This window comes from Rattus norvegicus, chromosome 7 (assembly GCF_021556685.1).
Source record: "Rattus norvegicus strain SHRSP/BbbUtx chromosome 7, alternate assembly SHRSP_T2T, whole genome shotgun sequence".
Lineage (NCBI taxonomy): Eukaryota > Metazoa > Chordata > Mammalia > Rodentia > Muridae > Rattus > Rattus norvegicus.
In genome coordinates, this window is record NC_141540.1 from 32,530,627 (window position 1) to 32,555,383 (window position 24,757).

Consider the following 24,757-nt stretch of genomic DNA (forward strand, 5'->3'; position numbering starts at 1 on the left):
TGAAATTCACAGAGGCCTATTTGATAGACACCTCTCCCCCAGTAGCGGCTGGGGAAAGCACACAGTTCTCTCGCCCATGTATGTCATCCCTCTGTGACCTTTTCACTGATTGTCTTTGATAATGTCTAAATTTAAACTCTTCCGTTGTTTTTGTTTGTTTATTGTTTTTTCAAGACACGGTTTCTCCATGTAGCCCTGGCTGTCCCGGAATTCACTCTATAGACTACTGGCTTCACTGAGACTCTGCCTACCTCTGCCTCCCAAGTGCTGGGATCAGAGGCGTACACCACCATCACCCAGCTTAAATTTAACCTCTTAAATATAAGTTCTGTTAGAATCTTTCCCCAAATGTTGTGAAAAGCCTGCAGTTAAACTGGAGGACTTGTGGGTCTGCCCTAGGCTCTGTCTGCCCATGCCAATTGATGTGGTTTACACCTGGGTGAATGGCACGGACCTCGAACTGCTAAAGGAACTACAGCAGGTCCGGGAGCACATGGAGGAAGAACAGAAAGCCATGCGGTGAGTCACTTTAAGAAAAAGCCCACGAAAAATGACCAAGGGCACACGGAGGTGTAAGGTCAGAGACAGGCAGGGTGACCACTCCAAGCTGGGTAACCTTCTCTTGCCTGGAAGATTTGCTAAGTAAGAGCTTCCCCACTCACTTTCTTTATAAACATCACCAGTACACAGTGGCAGGTCATTTGCACCATACACTGCAGTGACTTCTCTGTCCTGGGGAATAAGACGATGCCACTGCATAAAATAGCCGGCAGCCCCAATCCATAAGTAAAACACGGTTATTGATAGCATTTCATCCCTTTCTGCTCAGCAGCTGTGGAATTAGTTCTCAGCCTGTGTCCCCCTGCCGAGACTGAGCACTTTGCAGGATTTGTTTGTTTTCAGTGCCCTAAGCATTGTGGCACTTCCTGTTGGCATATCAGTTCCAGTGAGGTCACCAAGAAAGAGACCATTGTAGTCTTCTCCGTCCACAGTTGGGGCCTGCACACGAGCTGATGCACGAGTAACAAGCCGTCTTTGCTCTTCACTAGGGAAATCCTCGGGAAGAACACAACCGAACCAACGAAGAAGAGGTGAGCATGTTGGTTTTTCTCTCAGGAATCAAGCTGGAGGACATGACGTGTCAGGATTATCGCCCGTGGGCACACGCTGTTTTATGTTTAAGCAGCTGCTCAAACAGCCCCTCCCCTGCCATTTTGACACCCCATTAAGTGCATTCATTAAAGAGAATTGGCAGTGCTCTACACCATGACTGACTGGGCACTCTCGGAGTTGGTGTTTTGGTCATCTGAGTCCGGCTTGATTTTGGCAAGGCCAGAGTACTCTTTATCTGTCCCGATGCATTGTTCTCTGGGCCTCTTTAGACTGATTACACCCCATGTTTTGCTGTCAAATGTATACCTGTCATCTATTTGTACACTTATAATCCCTTCTTATCTGTGGAAGCTGTCAAGCTGTATATATTTAAGGACCTGGAAGGGGATTTAGCCGAGTGGCAAGAACCAGATACATCTATCCCTTTTGCTCAATGCATTGAATTCAATCACGCCTGACTCTGACCAGCCTTTGCTCACAAGCAGGAGCGTTTTTCTCGCTTCCTTCCCACTTTGCTTTCAAAGGCGCCTGTTTGTGAGGTGCTCGTGACCCCCATTCCTCAACAGTCCTTGGCTTGTTTGCCTTTATTTTTTGGAGACACGGTCTCATATAGCTCAGGCTGGCCCTCACACTGTAGCTGCTAATAGCCTTGAACTCCTGACCCTCCTGCCTCTTCAAGTGCTGGCTGGGATCACAGGAGTGTGCACCTACACTCAACTCACAACTGCCAGTCATAGTTTGTGACCTAAGGTCTCCTGCTCTTTAATTCCTACATTATTCTGCTGCTTCATACCTCTCAAAATGTCGGGCAGGCATGTTCTAAGTATGTGTATTTGTGTTGTAAGTATATAATGTGTCCCTAAAGAACTACGAGGCCACAGGTATTTGAGAGGGACAGATTCACTGTGCTTAGATTGACTCTGAGTCATCATTTTTGAGCCAACGAGGTGATGATTGCTGTCTTTTGCACTCCTATTACTAGCTAAGGAGGTTGGACAGTTTTACACAGCACCACACTAGTTGTGATTCCGTGAACTTTCTAGCCATGCTGTGTGCCCGTTGCTTCTATACACGTAATTTTCAAAGGAGAGTCTCCGATGCAGATAGAAAAGTCTCCCAAGGTTCTCGGAGGAGCCTCGTTATAGTTGCCGCTGTTCGTGTCAGTGTAGTGCCCGGTGTAGTAGTCCATATTGTTCTAGTTGGGGTGGGTAGAGTGTATCCATGCCGTATCCAGAATCTCTTTCCTCATATCCTGACAAGAGCCTTCAGTGGGCTACAAATATATATTTTAATAGTAATAATGAAGTACTTAATTTCTTATGGATTTTTGAGTTAGTAAATTTTGACAAACTTACTTAGTTTGCCTCTTTTTTTGTGTGTGTAAGACATGATTTCACTATGTGTTCCAAAGTGGCCCAGAATTTATAACTGGTCCTTTTGTCTTGTCCTTCAAGTAGGAGACATCACACCTGACTGGTACTCATAATTAATAGAAGTTTGAAAACGGGATCTGAAATGTCTCTTGTTATTTTTACTCCATACTTTCCAACAAAACCTTTTTACATTCTTGAGATTAACGCATTTAGTAAGGTATGATTTTATATAGGCTATGGGGTTCAAACCCGCCTCACTCAGGAGTCGCCAGAGGCTTTCCCTTGCCTGAAGTGTGGTTTGCCTCTGCAGTGAGAGGCAGCTGGAGTGTCTCCTGACGCACTGCATTAAGGTGCCCATGCTTGTTCTGGACCCTCCGCTGCCAGCCAACTGCACCCTGAAGGACCTGCCAGCTCTTTATCCATCGTTTCACGCTGCCAGCGACATGTTCAACATCGCAAAACCCAAAAATCCATCTACTAATGTCTCGGTTGTCGTTTTTGACACTACCAAGGATGGTAAGATTTTTTTTTCCTATTTTTTAAGGGAATATATTTATTGTTTTATGTGTATGAGTGTTTTGTCTGCACGTATGCCTGGAAGACGGATGAGGGTGTGGGGTTCCCCTGGAACTCGAGCCATAGAGAGTTGTGGTCTGCTGTGCGGGTTTTAGAAACTGAACCCTCGTCTGCAATTCTGTGCCATTTGGAATTCTGGGGACTCTTCAGAGGGTCCCAAGATGTGAGGGGAGGGAGTGCTGTTGGATAGTTGCTATGGTCGAAGAAGAAGAGGAAAAAGAATCGATTCAGGAATACCGTTCTCTCCCACCTAGTGTTGGGGTCTAAAGGGTGGGGTGAGGGTGGAGAAGGGAGGAGGAAGGAAGAACCTACGAAGTAGCAAACGGACATGGCTGCTCCTGAGTCAGGGGAGGCAGAGATGGGCCTGGAGAATTGGGGCTGGGGAGAACATGGCAGCCACATGGAAGCCAGAGCGTGATGGCAGATCACTGGGGGAGCTCCAGGACAGCCAGGGCTGCACCGAGAAACCCTGTCTCACACAGACAACAGACAGACAAAGCCCTTCAGCTTTGTCTGCCCATTTCACAGACACTTCCCCTTTCTTTTCAAACCTTTGGTGTGGGGTTCCTGGAGACAAGAACCACAGCCAGTCTCTCAGGCACTCTTGCAGGTTGGCTGTGACTGTGTGATTCCTATTCTTCAGTCAGAATGGCTCAGGTCATGCCTTCCTCTGCTGGGTATTCAGCCTGTATGTCTCTTTGATGACACTTTACATGGATGTTATGTTACACATACCAGACCGTTAGAATTCTCCAACTTCCCAGGATATATCTTATGCCCTCCATATCTGTGGAGACAGTTACCTGATAAATGTATTCAAAAGTTAGGGTCACTCCTAATGGCCAGTGTTGCTGCTTTTAGGGGTGGGGTTGTTGCTGCTGCTGATGGCGGTCTTTGGAGATTGGCCACCACTGTATGGCCCTGGCTGGTCTAGCATTCATTGTGTGGAAGCTGGTATTGAACTTGTGACAGCCCTCTTGCATCAGCTTCGTGAGTGTTGAGGTTGCAAGAGTGAACACCACTCCCGCCTGTTTTGACACTTCCTTCACTTGAGTGTTCTCAGGGCCTTGTGCACACTAAGCAGACGCTCTCTGCTCAGCTACACCCCCGGCCCAGCTCTGTTTGTGTGGTGTGCTTGAGGCTCTTGTCCAGGGCTGCTGTCCATCTCCCCAGACTGCAGTTTGTAGGACCTGCCTCATTTGTCCCTGGAGATCCGAATCAGAGCCCCCACCCTGAGCTTCCTGTCTTCACCCATCCTGGGTGTCAGCATCGCCTTTCCTGGGTCCTTTGTACACTTTTCTCCATACTTCTGCAGTTGAGTGCCCACCAGCCCCAACACTGCTCCACGTCACCTGATGAATCTAAGACTTTCACTGCGGGAAAGCCATTTTTTAAAGGGATGTGGGCCATGAGGCGGCTGCTTGCTCTCTAGTATAAATACCCCTGCCTGATGAGGCCCCTTCTCTACTGCGGCTTCTCTTACTTGCTAGTAATGACGTTCGTTCCCAGAGGTTTTACTCTAGTCAGATAATGTCTTTCTCTTCTCACCCAGGTTTGCTCTTAGATCTGTGATTTTTCTATTCATCCTCCCCATCACTTCTTCCTTGCAGTCCAGCCTGTTTGTCTATTTTCACAGAGCACTCCATGTTTCTGTGGCCTGCGTAAATCACCTGGCAATACAGAATTTAATGTCTAGTTATACACTGCTCTCTAGGGTGCCTCCTTTGTTGAATGTGATGATTTTACCTTCCTAATAACTATTTTCTTTAACCCATATGTTATTATGCTATGTTATTAGCTCCCAAGATGCTCTGTAGAGCGCTCTGCTATACAGAGCATGTATGTATGTATGTATGTATGTATGTATGTATGTATGTATGTTAAACCTATGCTTGCTTCTTGCATTGTCTGTTGCAGTTGAAGACGCCCATGCTGGACTGTTTAAAGGAAGCAGCAAGCAGACAGTGTGGAGAGCCTACTTGGTAGGTCGTTTGAACTCTAGCTGTTCTTTTGCATTGGACTAGAATACAAGTATGAGTAATAAAGACCTTGGGTCTTGCTGTGTAATCCCAGCGGGCCTTGAGCTTGCAATCTTCCCGCCTCCACCTTGGGAATGCCAGGATTGCAGTCCTGTGCCACCATGCTTTGCTCCTCGAGGACCTTTTCTCTGTCACCAGCCTTCTGGCTAATGAGAGTCCAACTATGGTGATAGCTTTCATTCGAAGCTCAGAGAGCACAGTAGAAGCAAGCGCACCAGCTTCCTGCTGTAAGTTTTCACCCGCTTCGTGGTAAGGAAGGTAAGTCGAATCTTTTCTTTTTGGTCTAGACAACAGACAAAGAAGTCCCAGGCTTAGTGCTGATGCAAGACCTGGCGTTCCTGAGTGGATTCCCACCAACATTCAAGGAGACGATTCAGCTGAAGACAAAACTGCCAGAAAATCTTTCTTCTAAAATAAAACTGGTAAGAGCAGAAAAAGAGACACCACCGTGGCACGTCACGTTTCATGTATGACCCTTCTGTCATGACCCACTTTGCATTTTATTCAGAGTTTGGCCAACAGTTATAAAAGGAAGGCAAAGAGTATTAACTCTGTCCTTTCACAGTATGCTGTCAGAAAGGTAGATCTGCGCAGAAGCTCCTCAGTGCTTTGTTTTTTGAGGCTAGATCTCAGCCAGGTTGGTAATAAACTTGCGGCAATCCTCCTGCCTCAGCATCTTGAGTGCTGCTATTACAGATTTGCACTTTCAAACTGAACTCTGAAATTACTACTTTTATAATTTATCACTCACCTTTTTCTTGCTATGTGTCCGCGTCCATTCCATTTGTGTGTGTGTGTGTGTGTGTTGGAGAAAGTCATAAAAGTAGTTAGAACTCTAACATGCATATCTATGACAGCTTTTATTCATAAAGGGGTTATAATTCATATATTTAGAATGTTTGATAATATGAAATTCCGATTAATAGCAGATCCAGGCATCAATGTATTTAAGATATAAGTGTATTTCTTATCCATGAGCCCTGAACATTCTTTTTCTGAGAATCGACTTTGGTTGGCTGGTGACTGGCCTTTTCCTGAACAGTTCTTGTTTTCTGGATCACCCGCTGGTAGATCCAGGACAGTCAGGCTGTGGGTGTGATTTCTTGCTGACCTTATGACCCGCTGTCATAGCAGGGGGTGAAGGAGGACACCTTTTCTCTTAGAGGAGCAGGCGTGCAGCCCTTGCCTCTGGAATGGTTCAATCCAGCTCTCTCATGTTTTCACTATTTAACAAAATCGTGAGGAGATGGAGAAGGCGCGGGCAGCAGGAAGGAAGTAGGTCTTTCTTGGTTCTTGGGTTAGTCACTCCTTCCCAGAGTTCCCTGTAACTTTTTCCTCCTTCACTGGCTTTTATGGTTAAGATGCTTTGTATTGTGTCTGAGAAAACCATGTGTGAATTACATCGTTTTCTCATTTCCTGTCTCCCCATAGCTTGCTAGTGTTGTTCCCATAGCTCGTTTCTCCCTCCCTCTTCCTCTTCCTCTTCTTCCTCCTCCTCCTCCTCTCTTGTTCATCTTCATTTTTGTTTGCGGCGGATCTCACTCTGTAGTCCTGACTGGCCTGCAACTTGCTCTGTAGACTAGGCTGTCCTCAAATTTGTAACCTTCCCGTCTCTGCTTCTTGTCAGTGCTCAGGAATGCGCCACCATTCCCGGCTGTCCCTCATAGGGCATCTGACTTTGAGACAATTCCAGAAGTCTAGTCGTCAGCATGCAGTACTTGTATGAACCGGAATAGCACGAAGCTGTAATCGGGTCGTATTTGTGGTTACCCTGCAGTTACCCTAAAATAGATATCACGTTTCCTCCTTCCCCTGAGGTACTCTCAGTACCGATTTGAGATGAAACCATAGATAGATTAGCTTTTGTTTCAGTCAAAGTTTGCTTGGCTTTTTAGTTGCTAGTCTCAGAATTACAGACAAACTACATTTTCATTACCAGCTCACCGCCCTTATGGGAGGAATGACTTTCTTCGTTCTATTTCTGTAAGACCACATTCATCGAAATGTTAAAGGCAGTTAGGAAATTACCCTGCCCCTCCATCTTAAACCTGTGTGGATATTTCACATCCTGCTGTGCTGAACCGCTCGTGTGCTGACTTTTGACATGCCTGCTGGTGACCGGTGTGCACTGACATGGATAACAGTTCCCGATGCTCTACAAGCTATCTGGTGTGTGCGGCTGGATGTGAGCTGTAGCGGTGACTTGAGTTGCCAGAGAAATTGAGAACCAGGAAGGACAGATGAGGCGGCATTTGAGGTCAGTTTTTCAAATCTGCGTATGTTACGGGACAGTTCAGGCGATACTTGTCCCTAAGAATGTGTGCATACATGTGTACGGGCATGGGCGTGTGGGGAGAGGTTGATGCCAGGTGTCTTCCTTGGTTATCCTCCTGACCCCCACCGGGATTCTTTTTGAGCCAGCCTCTCATTTAGTCTTTGGCATTACCAGTTGGCCAGACCAGCGAGCTCTAGGGACTCTGTTTCCCTTCTCCCAAGCAAGCGCTGGGCTTGCAGGCATGCGCAGATGGTTTCTGGGGATCAGAACTCAGGTCCTTATCATTCCATGCAGCCGTTTCCCAGCCCCCAACTCTTCCATTCTTCCTGTCGGTTCGGCCTTCTGGTTCCATTATGCCCCTTCTGAGAATGGTGGTTCCTAACGTGGTTCTTGTTGTAAAAATATAAAAAATAAAAGGGTATCTTTTATCCCCACTCGGTGCCCCAAGGTATCTGCTAGACATCTGGTCTGAGTCAGCAAATCGTCTCACCCGATCTGCTCTATCCCATCTCACACTGCCTAGGGCCTCTCTCTGAGCCTGGCAGCGATCTCTCTACCTATCCAGTTCCCAAGGCAGGCTTCCATGCCAGAAACTCACACCCCAACTTGGTGGTGTCCCAGACCAGCCCCCTCACACTCTCTTAAATCTGCACATGAAAGAACACACAACACAATAACCTCTGACCCAATTGATAAGATATAATTGCCCACCTAAACATACAAAGCCCAATACACGTCCATCCCTTAATGTTCATAACACCCTATCAGTTTCCATGTTCTCTCTGCTGTGGCTGTCTCCTGTCTCTCCATTCCGTCTCCTCTTCCTTCAAACTCTTCTCCCGCCCATCCTTCCTTCCCATCCAATGACAGGCCTCCTTCTATCCTGTACCTGCCCTCACCTGTATTTTACAAATTAAATGGGGAGAAGGTTCTGGTGAAGTCGCCTGAGTCCTGAGTACTGATGAGGCAGCTGTCCTTGGGGAGGTGGAATTAGCATCAAAATACAGATAACTCCAGGGCAAACCACCACAGGTTGTCAGCCCATCTAGATGATTTCTGTCAAATACCTCCTGCACGGCAGGGAGAATGTGAGGAAGAAGGAGGGCATTAAAACATTTACTTGGGACGCAAACATTTCCAAATAGCAGTATAACGTGCCCAAGAACGCCTGGGCTTTAGTCACATTAGGACAGGCTTTGCAGCTTGGCTGGGTCCTCATCAGAGCCACTGTTCTAGGGCTGAGAAGGGGGAGCGCTGAGAACAGCTCGGACAAAGGGCTGGGAGCTCGGAAGTAGACGGTGTGTCTGGGGAGTTCCTAGAAGCAGGCTGCCCCAGGTCTCTCTCCTTACGGGTGGGGCAGAGAGGGCTGTGACAGGAAAAAGACAATCTGGTTTGTTTCTAAGGCACACACCTTAGAGTAGAGACTGGCATGGTAGACGTTAGGGCTAGAACCAGTTCAGTCCTGTGAACTCTTCCTATTCAGGACCTCTGGCCTTGGGAGCCAGTGGTGGGACTAGTTCCTGAAGCATCCGAAAGACACACAGCCTCCTGTGTTGTCGGGAAGGAAGGCTCGGAGAGTTGGACGTTTACAGTGCAGACGGGAGTGACTGCGTCAGCCGCACTGAACTGCAGTGGGAGAAACAAGTTCGGTTAGTGTGGCATTTGAGGCACGTGCCACGCATGAGAGGGACAACCACGCTCCACTGAGGGTCAGGACTTGGACAGCACCATCTCGACACATGCCTGTGCTCTTCCAGGAGGACTTTGCTGAGGCCTGTGATCCAGGAGTCAGACAGGGAGGCTCCAGGCATGTCCGGCAGACACCACAGGCTGCCTCTTAGAACACTGCTCTGTTCACCTCTGCACCTCCACACAAGGGCTGAGCATTCTTCCTGAAGAATGCTTACAGGATGCAGGCCTTGGACCAGAAGGGAAGGCCTGTCAGTTCCGTGCTGATCCGCTCCCAGGGAGCTGATGTATGCGTACGCCTTCACCTTCATGCCCTGTCCTGTTAAAGGAAAATGTGCTTTTGTAGCTCTGAGGGGAAGACTAGGATGAGAGAGTCAGTATCGCTAAGGTAATGGGTGGGAAGCCCTACAAGCCTTGTGACCGCCATCATCCTGTGCGACTAACAACCCCCTGTCAGGTTTTCCATTCAGATCCTTCTGTGGTTTTAGATGTCTTTCATCCATGGTGGGGCTTTTCCACTGACTTTTGGTTTGGTTGTGTTCTGTTCCTTAACCTGTGAGGAACAGTCAGATGTCGCCCCAGAACTCGAAAGGCAATGCTCACACTAAGCGTAATTCAGCGATGGTGATTGCTGTGTGGGTATGCAGGTGTCCGTGCCCTGCCCTTGAGAGTTAGAGTCGAGTTTGGAAGGACAGGACCCACGTACAAAGTATCTGGGGAGTGCGTGGATAACTGATAGACTGCCACAGAGTTGTCCTCTCATTTGGAGAGAAGTGTGCCCCAGAGGCTCCGGTGTTTGAATACCCGAGTCCCGGCTGGTGGCACAGTTTTGAGTGGTTGTGGAACCTTTGGGAGATGGGTCCTAGCTGGATGAAGTGGGTCACTAGGGAGCTTATAAGCCGGTCCTGCTTCCTGGTCTGTTTCCGCTGAGGTGTGTCATGTCCGCCATCCTTCTTGTTGTACCGTGAGGGAGAGCTCCTTCAAATAGTGAGCCAAGGTATATGCTTCCTCCCTTGTCTCAGTCAGGGATTGTGGCACAGTGACACACACACACACACACACACACACACACACACACACACACACACACAAATAACCAGTGTGGAAATAGGGAAGGTCTATGTGTTTAGAGACATGGGGGAGTCTCCAGACCATGTGTACTGGTTCCCTGAAGGCTGGATAAGCCTAGTGATCAGGTAGGAAGGATAGGTACCGTTGCATAGCAACTCACCTCTAGTCCAGCCCTCGGAATTCTGCCACCAAAAATCATGCTGCCAGTTAAACACCTCTAATCTGAAAATCCAAAACCTAAGGTGCTCCAAAATCTGAATATTCTAAGTGCCAGCATGACACCACAAGTGTCAAATGAGGTGTGTATCCTCATATGAAACCGTGTTTCGTGTACAGAGTTATTTACAACGCATTAAATTATCTCCAGGCTGTGTGTACAAGGTATGCATGAAACACAAATTTCATATTCAGGCTTGGGTTTCATCCCCCAAATAGTTCATCACACATATGTAAATATTTGGAAATCCTCTTTTTTGAGACAGGGTCTCACTATGTAGCCCTAACTGGCCTAGAACTCGATCTGTAGACCAAGCTAAGCCTCAAACACAAGATCTTTCTGCCTCCTGAATGCAGGGATTAAGGGTGTGTTTGATCCTGCCAGTCCTGAAACAAAATAGACACAGTGACATAGTGGAGCCTGCCTTTAATTCCATCACTCAGGAGACAGAGGCAGGGGCATCTCAAGGCCTCCAGAGCAAGTTCCAGGCCAAGCCAAAACTACACAGTAAGACCCTGCCTCAAAAAACAGAACAAAACAAAGATAAGTCAACACTAAAACCCTTCTAGGCCCAGGCATTCTTTTCTTTCCAACATAATATTTTTATTGATTATCTGGGAATTTCACATAATGCCCCCAAGTTCACACTTCCCAGTCCTCCCAGGTCTGCCCCACCCCACTGTTGTGACCTACCCTGGCCCCCGTACCCCCTTCCCCCCACACCCCAGATAAAACCAACCAAGTCCAATGTGTGTTGCCCACACACTCCCTGGAGCATGGTCAGGCTCCCAGTGGCCAATCCCTTAAAGAAAACGGAGTCCTTCCCCCACACCACCCCCACCCCCAGAAGCTATCCCTGTGCAAAGCCACACTTGAGCATCCCTGCCACAGTTGTTAAACGAGTTCTCTTCAGTGGCCTCCTGTCTAGGCTCTCACTTTTTAGGGGAGTGGAGGATTTTAGGGGGGTAGGGTGGGAGTTGTCACAGAAGCCTTCTGTGTCTTCTCTCAAATGTGAGTCTTTCATCATCAGTATGTCTACAGAGCAAGTTCTAGGCCAGCTAGGGCTACATAGTGAGATCTGTCTCAAAAAAAAAAAAAAAAAAAAAAAGAGGAGTTCCAAATATTTACATATGTGTGGCAAACTATTTGGGGGGTGAAACTCAACCCTAAGTATGAAATTCTTTTCTTTTTTCCTACCCCTAGTTCAGGGTTCCTCCGGCTGTCCTGGAATCACTCTGTAGACTGAGCTGGCCTCAGACTCAGAGCTCCATCTGCCTCTGCCTCTGCCTCGTGCTGGGATTAAAGGCGTGTGCGACCATTGTCCGGTCTCAGTTGAGATTTTCTTTTTTTCTTCTTCTTTTTTTTTTTTTTTAAGTCTAAGTGCTAAAAATTCTTTCTGGAAATAGTGCAGATGGTAGAAACATGTCTGAGGGTATTTCAGAAATCTCTGAAGCTAAGAATGTACCTCAGTAGATTGGATGCCTGCATAGCTTCCCAGAGGTCGAGTCCCTAGCATTGCCCAGAACAGATGGCTGCAGAGAGGCCTGCAGACCCAGCCCTACAGAGATGGCGACCACACAATCAGGAGCGCCAGCCGAGAACTCCACCCTTCATCAGAAACCACAGCTACTCCACCTTCCCAGAAAGCAACATTGCATTTACTACAAAAAAATCCAGGATCAAGGTACATCTCAGATCCTTTCCCACCGAAAGATGCTTCTAGTACAAGTAATGAAGGAGTTGCAGGATAGGGCTGCCACCTAGTGGACAGCAGAGGCTACGCTTGTTACCCTGCCCCTTACAGGGGCAGAAAGTCTCATGCTTTGGAAGAATGTTTTAAAGCTCTTACTTTTTATCTCTCTTCCACCTATTGTGTGGTTACCATGCGAGGACTCTCTCTGATCTTTGATGCTGTAGTTAGAAGCCAGCACTAGGTAATTTCTAGTATGAACTGAGGAGATGGCTCTGAAGGTAAAGGGGCTGTTGGGTTCTGAGTGGAAGCCAAGAAAACTTACTTCAGAGACAGAAGCTTAAAAATGAAAGCTTTGTTTTCTGTGAGCTCAGGAAGGCAGCCGGTTGAGGATCCATGAAGGGAGATAGTACACCATCTTCATAGAATGGGAACACAAGGAAGTTAACGTTGGTGACTGGGCTTTTTCCTGGACCCCTGGTTTCAGGGTCCTTGGGTCAGCTTTTGCAGTCAGGTCCCCTCCTGGACTCCGGTCCAGAATTTAGAGTGAGAGGGGAACAAAGGAGGGGCAAGCTGTACACAGTCAACTCCGTGTGGCAGGTAGCACAGTGATGACGTGTGCACCTCAGACTAGATAGCGCAATGGCAGCGACATCCCCCGTGATCCTTTACTTTTAACACACAGTCCTGAAACACCTGAGAGGCAGGACAGGAGCTGGGTCCCAGGTCCCGGGACATGGACTCAGTTTTAACCCTGCCAGCAAGGTGGAACTTGTTTCTAAGATGGCCGAACTCAGGATACTGTCTCCCAATGGTGCTTGCTGTCAGATCTTGTAACCAAATTCAGTCCTAGTAAGCCACATTCTGGAAGGGGAGGTCAGACTCCTGCAAGTGGTCCTCTTGACTTTCAACCTTCCCATGTCGTACACGCCCCCACCACCACAAAATACAGAAATAAAATGAAAATTTTAAAATTATTTTAAAGTATTTTTTTAAAAAGTTGCTAATTAAAGAATAATTTTCTCGACAAAATTCTTACCAAATAAAAGGCCAATGCAAAATATAAAATTAGATGTCATTTTTTATAAGTAATGCTGTGGAGTTGGGGCTCTCCTATTGAGAGTCTCAGATTGCCTTAAGACTCTGAAGAATTCTTTTCTTTTTAAATGAATGGTGCTGGGTTGGGAGCAGAGACTCACTCACAGATGAGAGTCAGTCACTCTTCCTGAACTGTATCCTGACACCAGGTTGTTTTTTTTTTTTTGTTTTGTTTTGTTTTTTATCATTAGCACAGCAGCAACAACAAACCTTTCTACTTAAAAGAAAAGATTGTGTTTTGTTTCCCTTGTCTGAACGGAGGTGCTTAGCCTCCCAGGGACCGCTAACTCCTCTGTGGTGATTTGGGACTCCATGGGAGCTGTGACGTGGACAGTTCACACAGGACTTGCTGAACGCCTGCCTCCTGTTTTGCTCTCCGTTCTCTTGCTCTGATGCTGGCTGGTGGTCCTCAGACTCCTTCCTGTGGTGACCAGAGCTGAGAAGAGAGCGCTGCTTTGTTTGGATTCAGAAAGTCCAGGTTCTGATTTATGGGGCTCAGCTCAGCAAGCAACAGGGCCGGCAGTCCTGGATGACCCCAGCCAGCCTGCCTGCCTCTGTCGATCTCCAAGTATCCCCAGTCCAGCCTTCCACCTGGGGTACAGGGCTTAGCCGGCTTAGCCGTCACCCGTCACAGGCCAGCTCCCTATGGCAGCACGAGCCACCAGGGCTCAAAGCAGTGCAGAGCTGAATTTACACATCAACCCTGGTACAGTAATTGCCCAAGGCAGTGTCTGGTGCCCATTATGTGCCCAGTCAGTGGGAGAAATTGTACTGAAAATGCTATAATTACCAAGTTAGAGTGTAACACAGACTTGTAATCTGCCTCAGAAGGCTGGGGTAGGAGGATGGCCAATTCAAGGCCTCTCCAGGCACCTCAGTGAGATCCTGTCTCAAAATACAAAGTAAAGAGGGGGTGGCGTGAGGAGAGGGTGTAGCTTAGTGGCATTTCTATGAGGCTTCAAGATTACTTCCAAGGTAAAAACAACTTTGATAGGCGACATTAGGATGCAGATATTTTCCCATTAAGTTTAAAATTAAATTATAGCAAGACAGTACTGCTTATTCTAGAATCATAGTTCAACTCACTGTAGGGGAGCTTAGAAGTGTGGTGGGAACCAGTGAGTTGGAAGGAAGGGGCACAGAATCTTGCAGGGCAAGGTGGGACAGACCGTTTCCCATTCACACAGAGGCAGGAATGACAGCCGTGATCACCGACCTCTGGAGATCCCAGTGTGGGCCAGGACAGTCAAGGTAAAGGGACACAGTCAGAGGACAGTGTGCACACTGCTGGTGCTTAAGAGTTGACGGAGTACGCCTGGGCGATGGCAGGTGGATCTCTGAGTTCTCGAGTTCAAGTCCAGCCTGGTCTACAGACAGGTAGTGTGGCTGCTCAGAGTGGAGAAGCCAATACCACTGTTCACATTGTTCCCTCTTAGGCTTCTGATGGCCAAAGCTTAGCCCACAGAGGTATTTTCCTCCGGAAGTGCTTCAGACAGTCAGGCCTAAGGTGTTCCAGGAGTGAGGCAGAAAGTGCTGAGACGCCTACGCAGAGTACGGAGTCGCCTAATCCAGCAGGGTTACATATTGGTTTCCCCCAGTGTGATCATAGCCCCGAGACACAGTCTCTCCACATAGCCCTGGCTGTCCCCGGAACCTACTATGTAGACCAAGCTGGCCTTGAACTCAGAGATCTGCCTGACTCTGCCTGCCTTCTGAGTCCTGACACCACCTCTGCTGTTTGTTTGTTTGTTTGTTTGTTTGTTTGTTTGTTTGTTTAAATGAAGAGCAATAGAAACCATTTAAGCCAGCTCTGAAGAATTAGACGGGTTTCATAAGAGTCAACCTCTCAGGAGGTCTGGTGTCTCTTCTGGGCACTGTGGTGCGGCCACAGCTGTCAAACATGCCCGAGGTGTCCCGTTCACACAGACCTCCACATCTTCCTGTTGCATTCATCTGGGTAACACTTGGGGCCTGTGACGCTGTCTTTACGTTTCACGATTCAACGTTTAAAAACTGGGCCTGATGACTCACCTGCAATCTCAGCACTTGGGAGGCTGAGGCAGAAGGATTGCCAGGAGGTCAGCCTAGACCTCGAAACTCTTTCAAAAATAACTAAGTAAATCGATGACTAAAGAAAGAACTTAAGTGTAAACCTGCGTTTATCCGTGAGGCCCACGTGCCGTGTGTTTCTCTGTCACCTCTCAGTTGCAGCTGTACTCGGAGGCCAGCGTCGCTCTTCTGAAATTGAATAACCCCAAAGGTTTCCCCGAGCTGAACAAGCAGACCAAGAAGAACATGAGCATCAGTGGGAAGGAACTGGCCATCAGCCCTGCCTATCTGCTGTGGGACCTGAGCGCCATCAGCCAGGTAAGGAGCGTAGACTCCTACAGCCCAGGTCAAGAACTCAGAACGTCTGCCACTGGCAGAATAGCTCAGCCAGCCGGGGGCTTCTCCAAACCGTCATGCTCTACCACTGGTTTGCTACTTGTTGAGAAGAACAAGGCCAAAGAGATGGCTCAGCTGAAAAGAGCACTTGCTGCTCTTCCAGAGGACCGAAGCTGGCCTTCAGCACCCATACTAGATGGCTCCTAACCTCCTCTGACTCTGGTTTCCAAGGAATCGTTTGTCTTTGGCCTCCGAAGGCACCAGTGTACACATAGACTCACGGTCACTCATACACAAGTGTAAACAGTAAAATAAAGCTTTGGGCAGGCCAGGATAGGGCAGGCCTTTAATCCCAGCATTCTAGAGGCAGAGGCAGGCAAACATCTGTTTGAGACCAGCCTAGTCTACATAGCAAATTCTAGGACAGCTCTCCAGGGCTACACAGAGAAAAATAAAAAAGGGGGGAAAAAAGAAAGAAAGACGTTAACTCCCAACAGTCTGGCCTACAGCCCGATCTCCTGGAGGCATTTTTCTCAGTTGAGGCTCCCTCCTGTCAAATGACACCAGCGTAGAACTTAGCCCCGTTAGAGCAGAGCAGGCCACCGATCGGGACGAGCTGGGGTTTAGAGCAGACGCTTCACGTGTCAAATATCTCTCCCCTCTCCCAGTCCAAGCAGGATGAAGATGTGTCTGCCAGCCGCTTCGAGGATAACGAAGAGCTGAGGTACTCACTGAGATCTATCGAGAGACATGCGCCATGGGTACGGAATATTTTCATTGTCACCAACGGGCAGATTCCATCCTGGCTGAACCTTGACAACCCTCGAGTGACCATCGTGACCCACCAGGTGGGTGACTTCGCACGTACTGCGGGGCCATGGTTTCCTGTCTGTGCTTTCAACGGGAGAGTGACCTCATAATTTCATGGCGCTCTTCTCCACCACCATGTCTACCTGTTTGAATTACCAGTCTCCACTTTTCCCTCTTTCCCAGTGCCCGCCCTAATCAAAGCAGCTCACGTCGCCCTCTGTGTGTGTTTTCTGTTAAAAGGACATTTTCCAAAACCTGAGCCACTTGCCTACCTTCAGCTCCCCTGCCATTGAAAGCCACATCCACCGCATCGAGGGGCTGTCCCAGAAGTTCATTTATCTAAATGACGATGTCATGTTTGGTAAGGACGTTTGGCCCGATGACTTTTACAGCCACTCCAAAGGTCAAAAGGTAAGAGATGGGTGGGCACCTAGCTAGACAGTCGCTGGCAGAGGAGCAAATCCGTGTCCGTTTCTTTATTCAAGTATTAACAAGCAGGCGTTTAAGGCTTCCAAGTCAGCGGTCAGGCTTTAAAAGGACTACATTGAGAGATTGCTTTCCTGCAGCCTAGGATAAACAGAATTCACCTCGAATAACCGGAATTCCCTTTTTTTTTTTCCCCCTTGACCCTTTGTATTTTCTACTACAACAAACCCACTTTACAACAACAACAACAAAAAAAAAATGCAGCTAGAGTGCCAACAAAATGACCAACATAGAAAGTTAGCTTAACATTAGTGCTTAAAGGGAGGCGGTGGTACACTCCTTTAATCCCAGCACCCAGGAGGCAGAGGTTGGCAGATCTGTGAGTTCCAGGCCAGCTTGGTCTACAAAGTGAGTTCCAGGATTGTCAGGACCACTTAGAAATCTTGTCTCAAAAAATAAAACAAAACAAACAAATAAACTACACACACACACACACACACACACACATATATGTATTTATATATATATATATATATATATATATATATATATATATATATATACATACATACACACACTAGAAGTGCGAATGGGTGAGGTTTCACACAAGTGGTCTGTCTGACTCCAGCTGGGGGGATGGTGGGAAGGAGCTGAAGGTTTAAATCAGGTGGATCGGGTTGACCTCCTATCAGAATTGAACTGGATTTTTCTCCCATGGGACCAGCCCCAAGAACTCATACATGCCACAGAGCCAAACTCTTAGCTATTGGCAGGCTCCAGTTTCAGTTTAGATTTTAAAAGTAAATTCTGAATAAGTGTCATGCGCAAAGGAGCAATGAGTTTGAGGGAGAGTGTGTGTTTATCCTCAGTGGATTTAATTTATAAAGTAACCATGCCCCACACAACCCATTGTGGGAGCTCTGAATCTTACAGTAGTTTGTCTAAACGTAGCCTTAGCGTGGGGATAAAATCTCCCAGCATCATCATCTCTTTTCCTCAGCCTTGAGTCCCCTCATGTGTAAATGCACATAGGGGTTACTAGTAAGTGTCATGGCTAAAAGGTGACTGTGACGTCACTCACGTAAGTCTGGCCTTGATATCTTATGTTAAAGCAGAGCATAAGAGTATTAAGACTAACCCATGGCCGAGTCCTTGTTCCTGAAGCAGTTGGGAAAGAATAACCGTAAGCGTCTTGAATAACATCAGCCGCGAGTAGTCTAACGGCCCAGCGGGCCTCGGCCAGCCTAAGGCAGTGCGGAGGACCAGCAGCCAGTCTTTGGGAGACCAATTTTTCTTAAGGCTGCTTTACAGTTAAATTTTAATTCAAGAGTAAAAAGTGTCTGGATTTATTAGTTCCTCTTCGGTTTTGTCACAGGTTTATCTGACATGGCCGGTGCCGAATTGTGCAGAGGGCTGCCCGGGCTCCTGGATCAAAGACGGCTACTGTGATAAGGCCTGTAATAACTCAGCCTGTGACTGGGATGGCGGAGACTGCTCTGGTGAGGCCGTGCTAAGTGGACCTGTTCATCTTCTCATCCTTGATCCTAGGAATTCGTGCTGTTGACACTAGAATCCAGAGATCCCTGGTCCTTGTTGCCGTGTGGCCCAGTTGACTCGTGGGGTCCATTATTGAAGCCCTTCTCTGGTGTAGGCCCTGTCCTTGGAAATAGCTTTTGTTATTACCTAAAGCATTGAGAATACTCTTAATTATGTAAACGTGGGGGTCATTCTCCCTGGTTCTGCAGGAGGCCATGGCAGTAGCTTGCAGTGGGGAACTGCAGCAGACTATGAAATGATCCGAGTTACAGAAGAACTAGTCTTAATCTACTTATCACTTTACCCCTCCTCCCACCTCCCCCACCCCACCCCACTCCCACCTCTCCCACACCCACAAACTGCTCTTGGACTTGATGTCGGCACTCTTTAAAATACGTCCACTTAATAGCTTTCAGTTCACAAAGCACTAAATTCTAGAGCATTGTTTATTACCCATTTGAATTTTTAGGGCCCTGAGAAAGATAGTGTGCATAGATGCTGTCATCCCAGGCGGTCTAGAAGAAGAACAAATGGGCTTGTTGGTGTGTTGAACATTAGAGGAAGCAAAATGTCAAAGCTGCATCTGTTCTCCGTCAGGGGCACTTATGTAAAATAAAAACAACCCAGAGCAGACCTGGAACTGTTAACATGTGCCAACACTAATCCTGTGAGGGGACACCAGCTTTGCTGTGTTGTCTTAGCCGCCACTGCCTGTATTCTACCAGTTGATATTTCCTTCTGGGGCTTCCTGAAGACACGGGCAGTCTCCTGTTGAAGACCAGGGATGAGACTTTGTAGCTGCAGTTCAGATCAGTCTAGCAAACGCGGTGGGCTGTCCTCCTTCACGCTGGAAGCCCTCCAAAGACTCTCCCTCCTCCTCCCTCTGCAGGTAATAGCGCAGGGAGTCGCTATGTCGCCGGAGGCGGGGGTACCGGCAATATTGGAGTCGGGCAGCGCTGGCAGTTTGGTGGAGGAATAAACACTATCTCTTACTGTAACCAAGGGTGTGCAAACTCCTGGCTGGCCGATAAGTTCTGTGACCAGGCCTGCAACGTCCTGTCCTGTGGGTTTGATGCTGGCGACTGTGGACAAGGTATGTTTGCTGCAGTGAAAACATTAGGGACAGATGGCCAAACCCACAAATGGAGGAACGCCCGATGGTTGTCACTCTTTAATTCTTCTCAAATGGGGGGAAAAAATTGGAAACGAGTCATTGATGTTTACTGATAAAAGTCACAGGGTTAACACTCCATGTAAATTGCTGGGGTCATTCCAAATGGTAGCATGAGCCACCGAAACCTTATATTAAAATTTGTGAGCCTTTTAAGATAAATTTAAAGTCACACTTAGAAAATAAGAACTTGACCCCAGAGAATTAAGGCCAGGGAGTAAAAAAAATACCTAATTAAGAAGAAACCATGTTTATGTTCTTTCCTCTAGATCATTTTCATGAATTGTATAAAGTAACACTTCTCCCAAACCAGACTCACTATGTTGTCCCCAAAGGTGAATACCTGTCTTATTTCAGCTTTGCAAACATAGCCAAAAGAGGCGTTGAGGGGACCTACAGTGACAACCCCATCGTCCGTCACGCGTCTATCGCAAACAAGTGGAAAACCATACACCTCATAATGCACAGTGGGATGAACGCAACCACGATCTATTTTAACCTCACCCTTCAAAACTCAAACGATGAAGAGTTCAAAATCCAGATAGCAGTAGAGGTGGACACGAGGGAGGTGCCTAAACCGAACTCCACAACCCAGAAGACCTATGACAATTTGGTTAGCCCAGTGACACCTCTTCCTCAGGCTGACGTCCCTTTTGAAGATGTTCCCAAAGAGAAACGCTTCCCCAGGGTCAGGAGACCTGATGTAAACGCAACAGGGAAAGTCCAGGAGGAGGTGAAAATCCCCCGGGTGAATATTTCCCTCCTTCCCAAAGAGGCCCAGGTGAGGCTGAGCAACCTGGATTCGCAACTGGAACGTGGAGACATCACTCTGAAAGGATACAACTTGTCCAAGTCAGCCCTGCTGAGACCTTTCCTGAGGAATTCACTAGATACTAAAGGAAAACCTCAAGCTGGGACAGATGAGACAAAAGACAACCTGGAGGTCCCACAGGAAGACCCCTCTCACCAACGTCCACGTGGCTTTGCTGCCGCACGCAGACCAGAGAGGTGGACGACCCCAGCGGAGACAGCGACTGTGAACGGTCGTGACCACGGTTTGAATCCACCCCCGACCCAACCTGTGCCCAAAGAGAACCTCTCACCACTGATCATTCCCCCAGAAGGCCGCATGCCAAAGGAAGGGGACAGAGACAGAGCAGAGGGCAATGCTGATAGCCACGTACCTGTAAACGAGCTGGTGCCTGGCAGGAGGCTACAGCAGCACATACCCAGTTACCCAGGCTTTTTGCCCTGGGAGAAAAACAAGTATTTCCAAGACCTTCTTGATGTAAGTTCGACCTAGCCTTATTCTTTGTCATGCCCTGGGACATAAATAACTTTCTAAGTGGTAGCATGATACTGACTGCCATTTATCTAGCATTCTCCGGAGACCACAACTGAAGTAAGTGCTTTTTCTTGAGCGATTTCATTGAATTTCCCCCCAGTAGCCCTAATAATAGAAAGGCCACATAAAACACGAGTAAGGATTTTAGCTCGGGGTGGAGCTGGGCACGTGGGGGAGAGCAGGCTGACATCCTGTCTCTGGTTAGCCCACAGATCTGATGCTATCATCCGCCTAGCTGGTGAGAAAGCCCGAGGTTCAGATAAGTTTGTTAGCATTTCCAACATCAATGGCACCCTCAGGCTCTTGTCCCCTGTGTCATCCGTGGCCTTCACTATGACATGGGGTTACTTTTCCTCCAGGTGCTGCCACTGTGCCAATCCCTGGGGACACAGACAGTCACTCCCCAGGAAGACTGAGAGGCCACTAGGAGTGGGGATTTAAAGCTGATGATTGTGGCCGTAAAGGATCTCTGTTGAGATTAGGCAAGGACTCCCAGCTTTGCCCAAAGCACTAGGGAACTTCCAGGAACCAGGCCCAGTGAGCTGACCACAGATGGATTGGAGTTGACAGACCAAGAAAAGCCGTACAGTCGAGGCTGAACATGAAGAGGAAGATGCTGAAGTGGGGCCCATTCTCCTCAGCCCCTCTGGGAGACATCTTTTTACCATGCACATTAGGCACTCAGTAATTGAGTGGAGGGTGGCAGGTTCTTGCCTGTGTTTCTGTATACACTTTCCAGCCTTGCTAGGGATTTCATCCTTGAGAACTCTGGGTCCTAAGATATGGCACCACCTCACACTCCCATCATGCACAGGGGCGCCGGCTCTTCCGTACACTGACCAGCATCGGCTCTTGTCTTTCCCTCACGTTTTCCTCAGTTGGTGAAGCAGAAAATTTCTTCCATTAAAATAGGCTCACATTCTTTGCAGTTTTCTTGGGCCTTTCGGTTCTGCCTGACGGGCTTTGTCTTTATCGTACAGTGAGCTCAGTTTTTTATTCCTGTTCAAAACTCAGCAGACACATGCTCCAAGTCACCAAGTAACTTGGCTCTTAAGGTGCTTTAAAATTTGTACGTTGTTACTTTTTCTAAATGTTGCACCAAATTGGCTTTGAAGTCATGTTTTCTGTGACTAGTGTTTGATGCTCTCCTGGCCTGTCACATCACTGTTACTCTCAAGCTGGTGCTTAGGATCCTTAAGGTAACCTGACAGCGTGAACGTCCCTCATCTTCGAGGACCATTAGGGACCAGTTGTTGTCACGTTCTTTAACACTGTGGTGGTGCCTTTATCGATTGTCAATAGAATCCACTCTGGACTAAACACAGTGTTGAGTTACGGAATTCTCCTTTCAGGAGGAAGAGTCATTAAAGAAACAGTTGGCGTACTTTACTGACAGCAGACATGCGGGGAGACAACTAAAAGATACGTTTGCAGACTCCCTCCGATACGTCAATAAAATTCTCAATAGCAAGTTTGGATTCACATCCAGGAAAGTCCCCGCACACATGCCACACATGATCGACAGGATCGTTATGCAAGAACTACAAGATATGTAAGTCTTCACTGTGCCTGTGTACCTGGCATTTGTATGTTTGCCCTGTCGAGCCTATGGCCTTCATGTCTGAGGAGACTTCTGTTTTCATAGCTGCCCCAATACCGTATGTACCGGGGTCCCCAGAGCTCTGTGTATGTTATATTTGCACAGGTTCCCTGAAGAGTTTGACAAGACGTCATTTCACAAGGTGCGTCACTCTGAGGACATGCAGTTTGCCTTCTCCTATTTCTATTACCTCATGAGTGCAGTTCAGCCCCTGAATCTCTCTCAAGTCTTTGATGAAGTTGATACAGACCAATCCGGTGTCCTGTCAGATAGAGAAATCCGAACACTGGCCACAAGAGTTCACGATCTACCTTTAAGTCTGCAGGTAAAGTATTGCTTTAGCCTTATGCTCGTGACACGCCAAGGAAAATGTAATTCTGATATTACCTCCTCTTCTACTACAGTTCAAGTAAAGGTGATTGTGGATTTAATGTATGGACTGGTAAGCCATCCATTTATTAAAGCCACAATTAAAATGCTATTTGCTATATGTGTTTTACGGGTTATTTTTTGTGGCCCTGCAGTGGGGTTAATCATGGTGGGGAGAGTCAGGTGGTAGATAACCTGCATATGATCCCTGTGACTGATCCCTGTGACCGCTCATTCAGGGCCTGGAGGTGCAACTGACTGGAGTCCTTCCCTGATCCTTAGGAATACCAAACTCATGCGTGGAGATACCAGCTTGAATTAGTCCCACAGAATTTAGATCGGTCACTTAGATTCCATAAACAGACATCCTGGTGACCAGCGGTGGCAGCAAGTAACCCCAGAGCTCTCTTCTGAGCCGTGGCTGCCTTGTAGAAATGCGTGTCTCGAGCCTCGTGTTCGTTCAGACAAGGATGAAATATTGATTGTTGTATAGTTTCATTTTGCTGTTTTGAGATGTTTCTATTTTATATGTAAGAATTTTATTGCTTTTGAGCCATTTCAAATACCCGTCTTTTAGACTCTTACATACTTTTTATTATGATTTCTCCTTTTCCTTTTTTGAGATTATAATTTGATTACATCATTTCCCTGTTGTATTTCCACCCTCCAAGTCCTCTCATGTTCCTCCCTCCTCGTTCTTTTTCAAATTCATGCCCCTTTCCCCATCAATTGTCATTAGATACCTGTGTGTGTGAGTGTGTGTGTATGTGTGTATGTGTGTGTATGTATCTGTGTATGTGTGTATGTGTATGTATGTATCTGTGTATGTGTGTATGTGTGTGTATGTGTGTGTCTGTGTGTGTCTGTGTGTGTCCGTGTGTGTATATAAAAATACATAAATACAACCTGTTCAATCTGCATAATGTTCCTGTGCACACACTTTTTATTTTTAAGCCACAGTTTTATTTATGGTGTATGTAACAGATTTATATTTTGTGTTGTTAGGATTTGACAGGTTTGGAACACATGTTGATAAACTGCTCAAAGCTGCTCCCTGCTAATATCACTCAACTAAGCAACATCCCACCAACTCAGGAAGCGTACTATGACCCCAATCTGGTAAGTTTCGTGTTAATCCTTAAGTGCCTCCCTTTCGGTGTGGCTCTCCAAAGAAAGAGGCTGAGATAATGCAACTACCTCTTGCTTTAGACTCTCTCCCCGCTCTGCGAATTTGTAAGCTAATATTTAGATCGGTCACTTAGATTCCATAAACAGACATCCTGGTGACCAGTGGTGGCAGCAAGTAACCCCAGAGCTCTCTTTTGGAAAGAGAACCCTCCCCAGAAATGTTAGAGGGGTGCTGCTGACCCTTCCTGGGTTTTATGGGGGACAGAAATGGGTTCCACCTATCCGTTGCAACGTCACTGTCCAGGATAATCAGAAGATTGTTAACTGTAAGCGATGTTTCCATTTCACACTTCCAGAAATGTGTGCACCTCAGAATCAATGGGAGAGCATTCATGATACAGGACTTAACATGGTTTTATAAGTAGTGCATATGATATATGTAAAAATGCTTAGAAAATCAGCTGGCTAGGAGGGAAATGGGAAGCATACATATAAGTTGAACTATCAAAAGTCACCAAATACAATCCATCACCTACTTAAGGACACAGAACATGCAAACCTCAAAAGATACATTGAATCACAGATTTTTAGTACTAGTATCTTACTTAGTTTTTCATATTTTGTTCGATGAATAACTTTCATAATCAGAATAAAATTCTATTTTTTTTTAATTACTAGGGTAAAGAAGTGGCTCAGTACTCAAGAACACCTTTGTTCTTGTAGAGGACCTGGGTTCAGTTCCCAGGGCCTGCACGGTGGTTTTCAGCCATCTGCAATGCCTGTTCTAAGAGAAACACACACAGCCATTTCATAGGATGTCCTTACTCAATGAAAGGGCCTTTGTGT

At 47.1% G+C, this 24,757-nt stretch overlaps 1 protein-coding gene across 5 annotated transcripts in view; it reads left to right on the forward strand.

Moving 5' to 3' along the window:
- Positions 1-24,757, forward strand: part of Gnptab (N-acetylglucosamine-1-phosphate transferase subunits alpha and beta) — a 66,845-nt gene that overhangs the window by 30,729 nt on the left and 11,359 nt on the right. For all 5 annotated transcript variants that reach the window (XR_015624180.1, XR_015624179.1, XM_087557824.1 and 2 more), the window contains 14 exons: positions 400-519; positions 1,050-1,091; positions 2,797-3,002; positions 4,980-5,044; positions 5,389-5,523; positions 15,347-15,508; positions 16,195-16,374; positions 16,577-16,747; positions 18,138-18,261; positions 19,188-19,391; positions 19,739-20,757; positions 22,167-22,366; positions 22,520-22,739; positions 23,789-23,902. Coding sequence is in view for 3 of the 5 variants with exons in the window: in XM_087557823.1 (XP_087413949.1) it covers positions 400-519; positions 1,050-1,091; positions 2,797-3,002; positions 4,980-5,044; positions 5,389-5,523; positions 15,347-15,508; positions 16,195-16,374; positions 16,577-16,747; positions 18,138-18,261; positions 19,188-19,391; positions 19,739-20,757; positions 22,167-22,366; positions 22,520-22,739; positions 23,789-23,902 (2,962 nt within the window). In the remaining 2 variants the exon portion in view is untranslated. The remainder of the gene's footprint in view (positions 1-399; positions 520-1,049; positions 1,092-2,796; positions 3,003-4,979; positions 5,045-5,388; positions 5,524-15,346; positions 15,509-16,194; positions 16,375-16,576; positions 16,748-18,137; positions 18,262-19,187; positions 19,392-19,738; positions 20,758-22,166; positions 22,367-22,519; positions 22,740-23,788; positions 23,903-24,757) is intronic.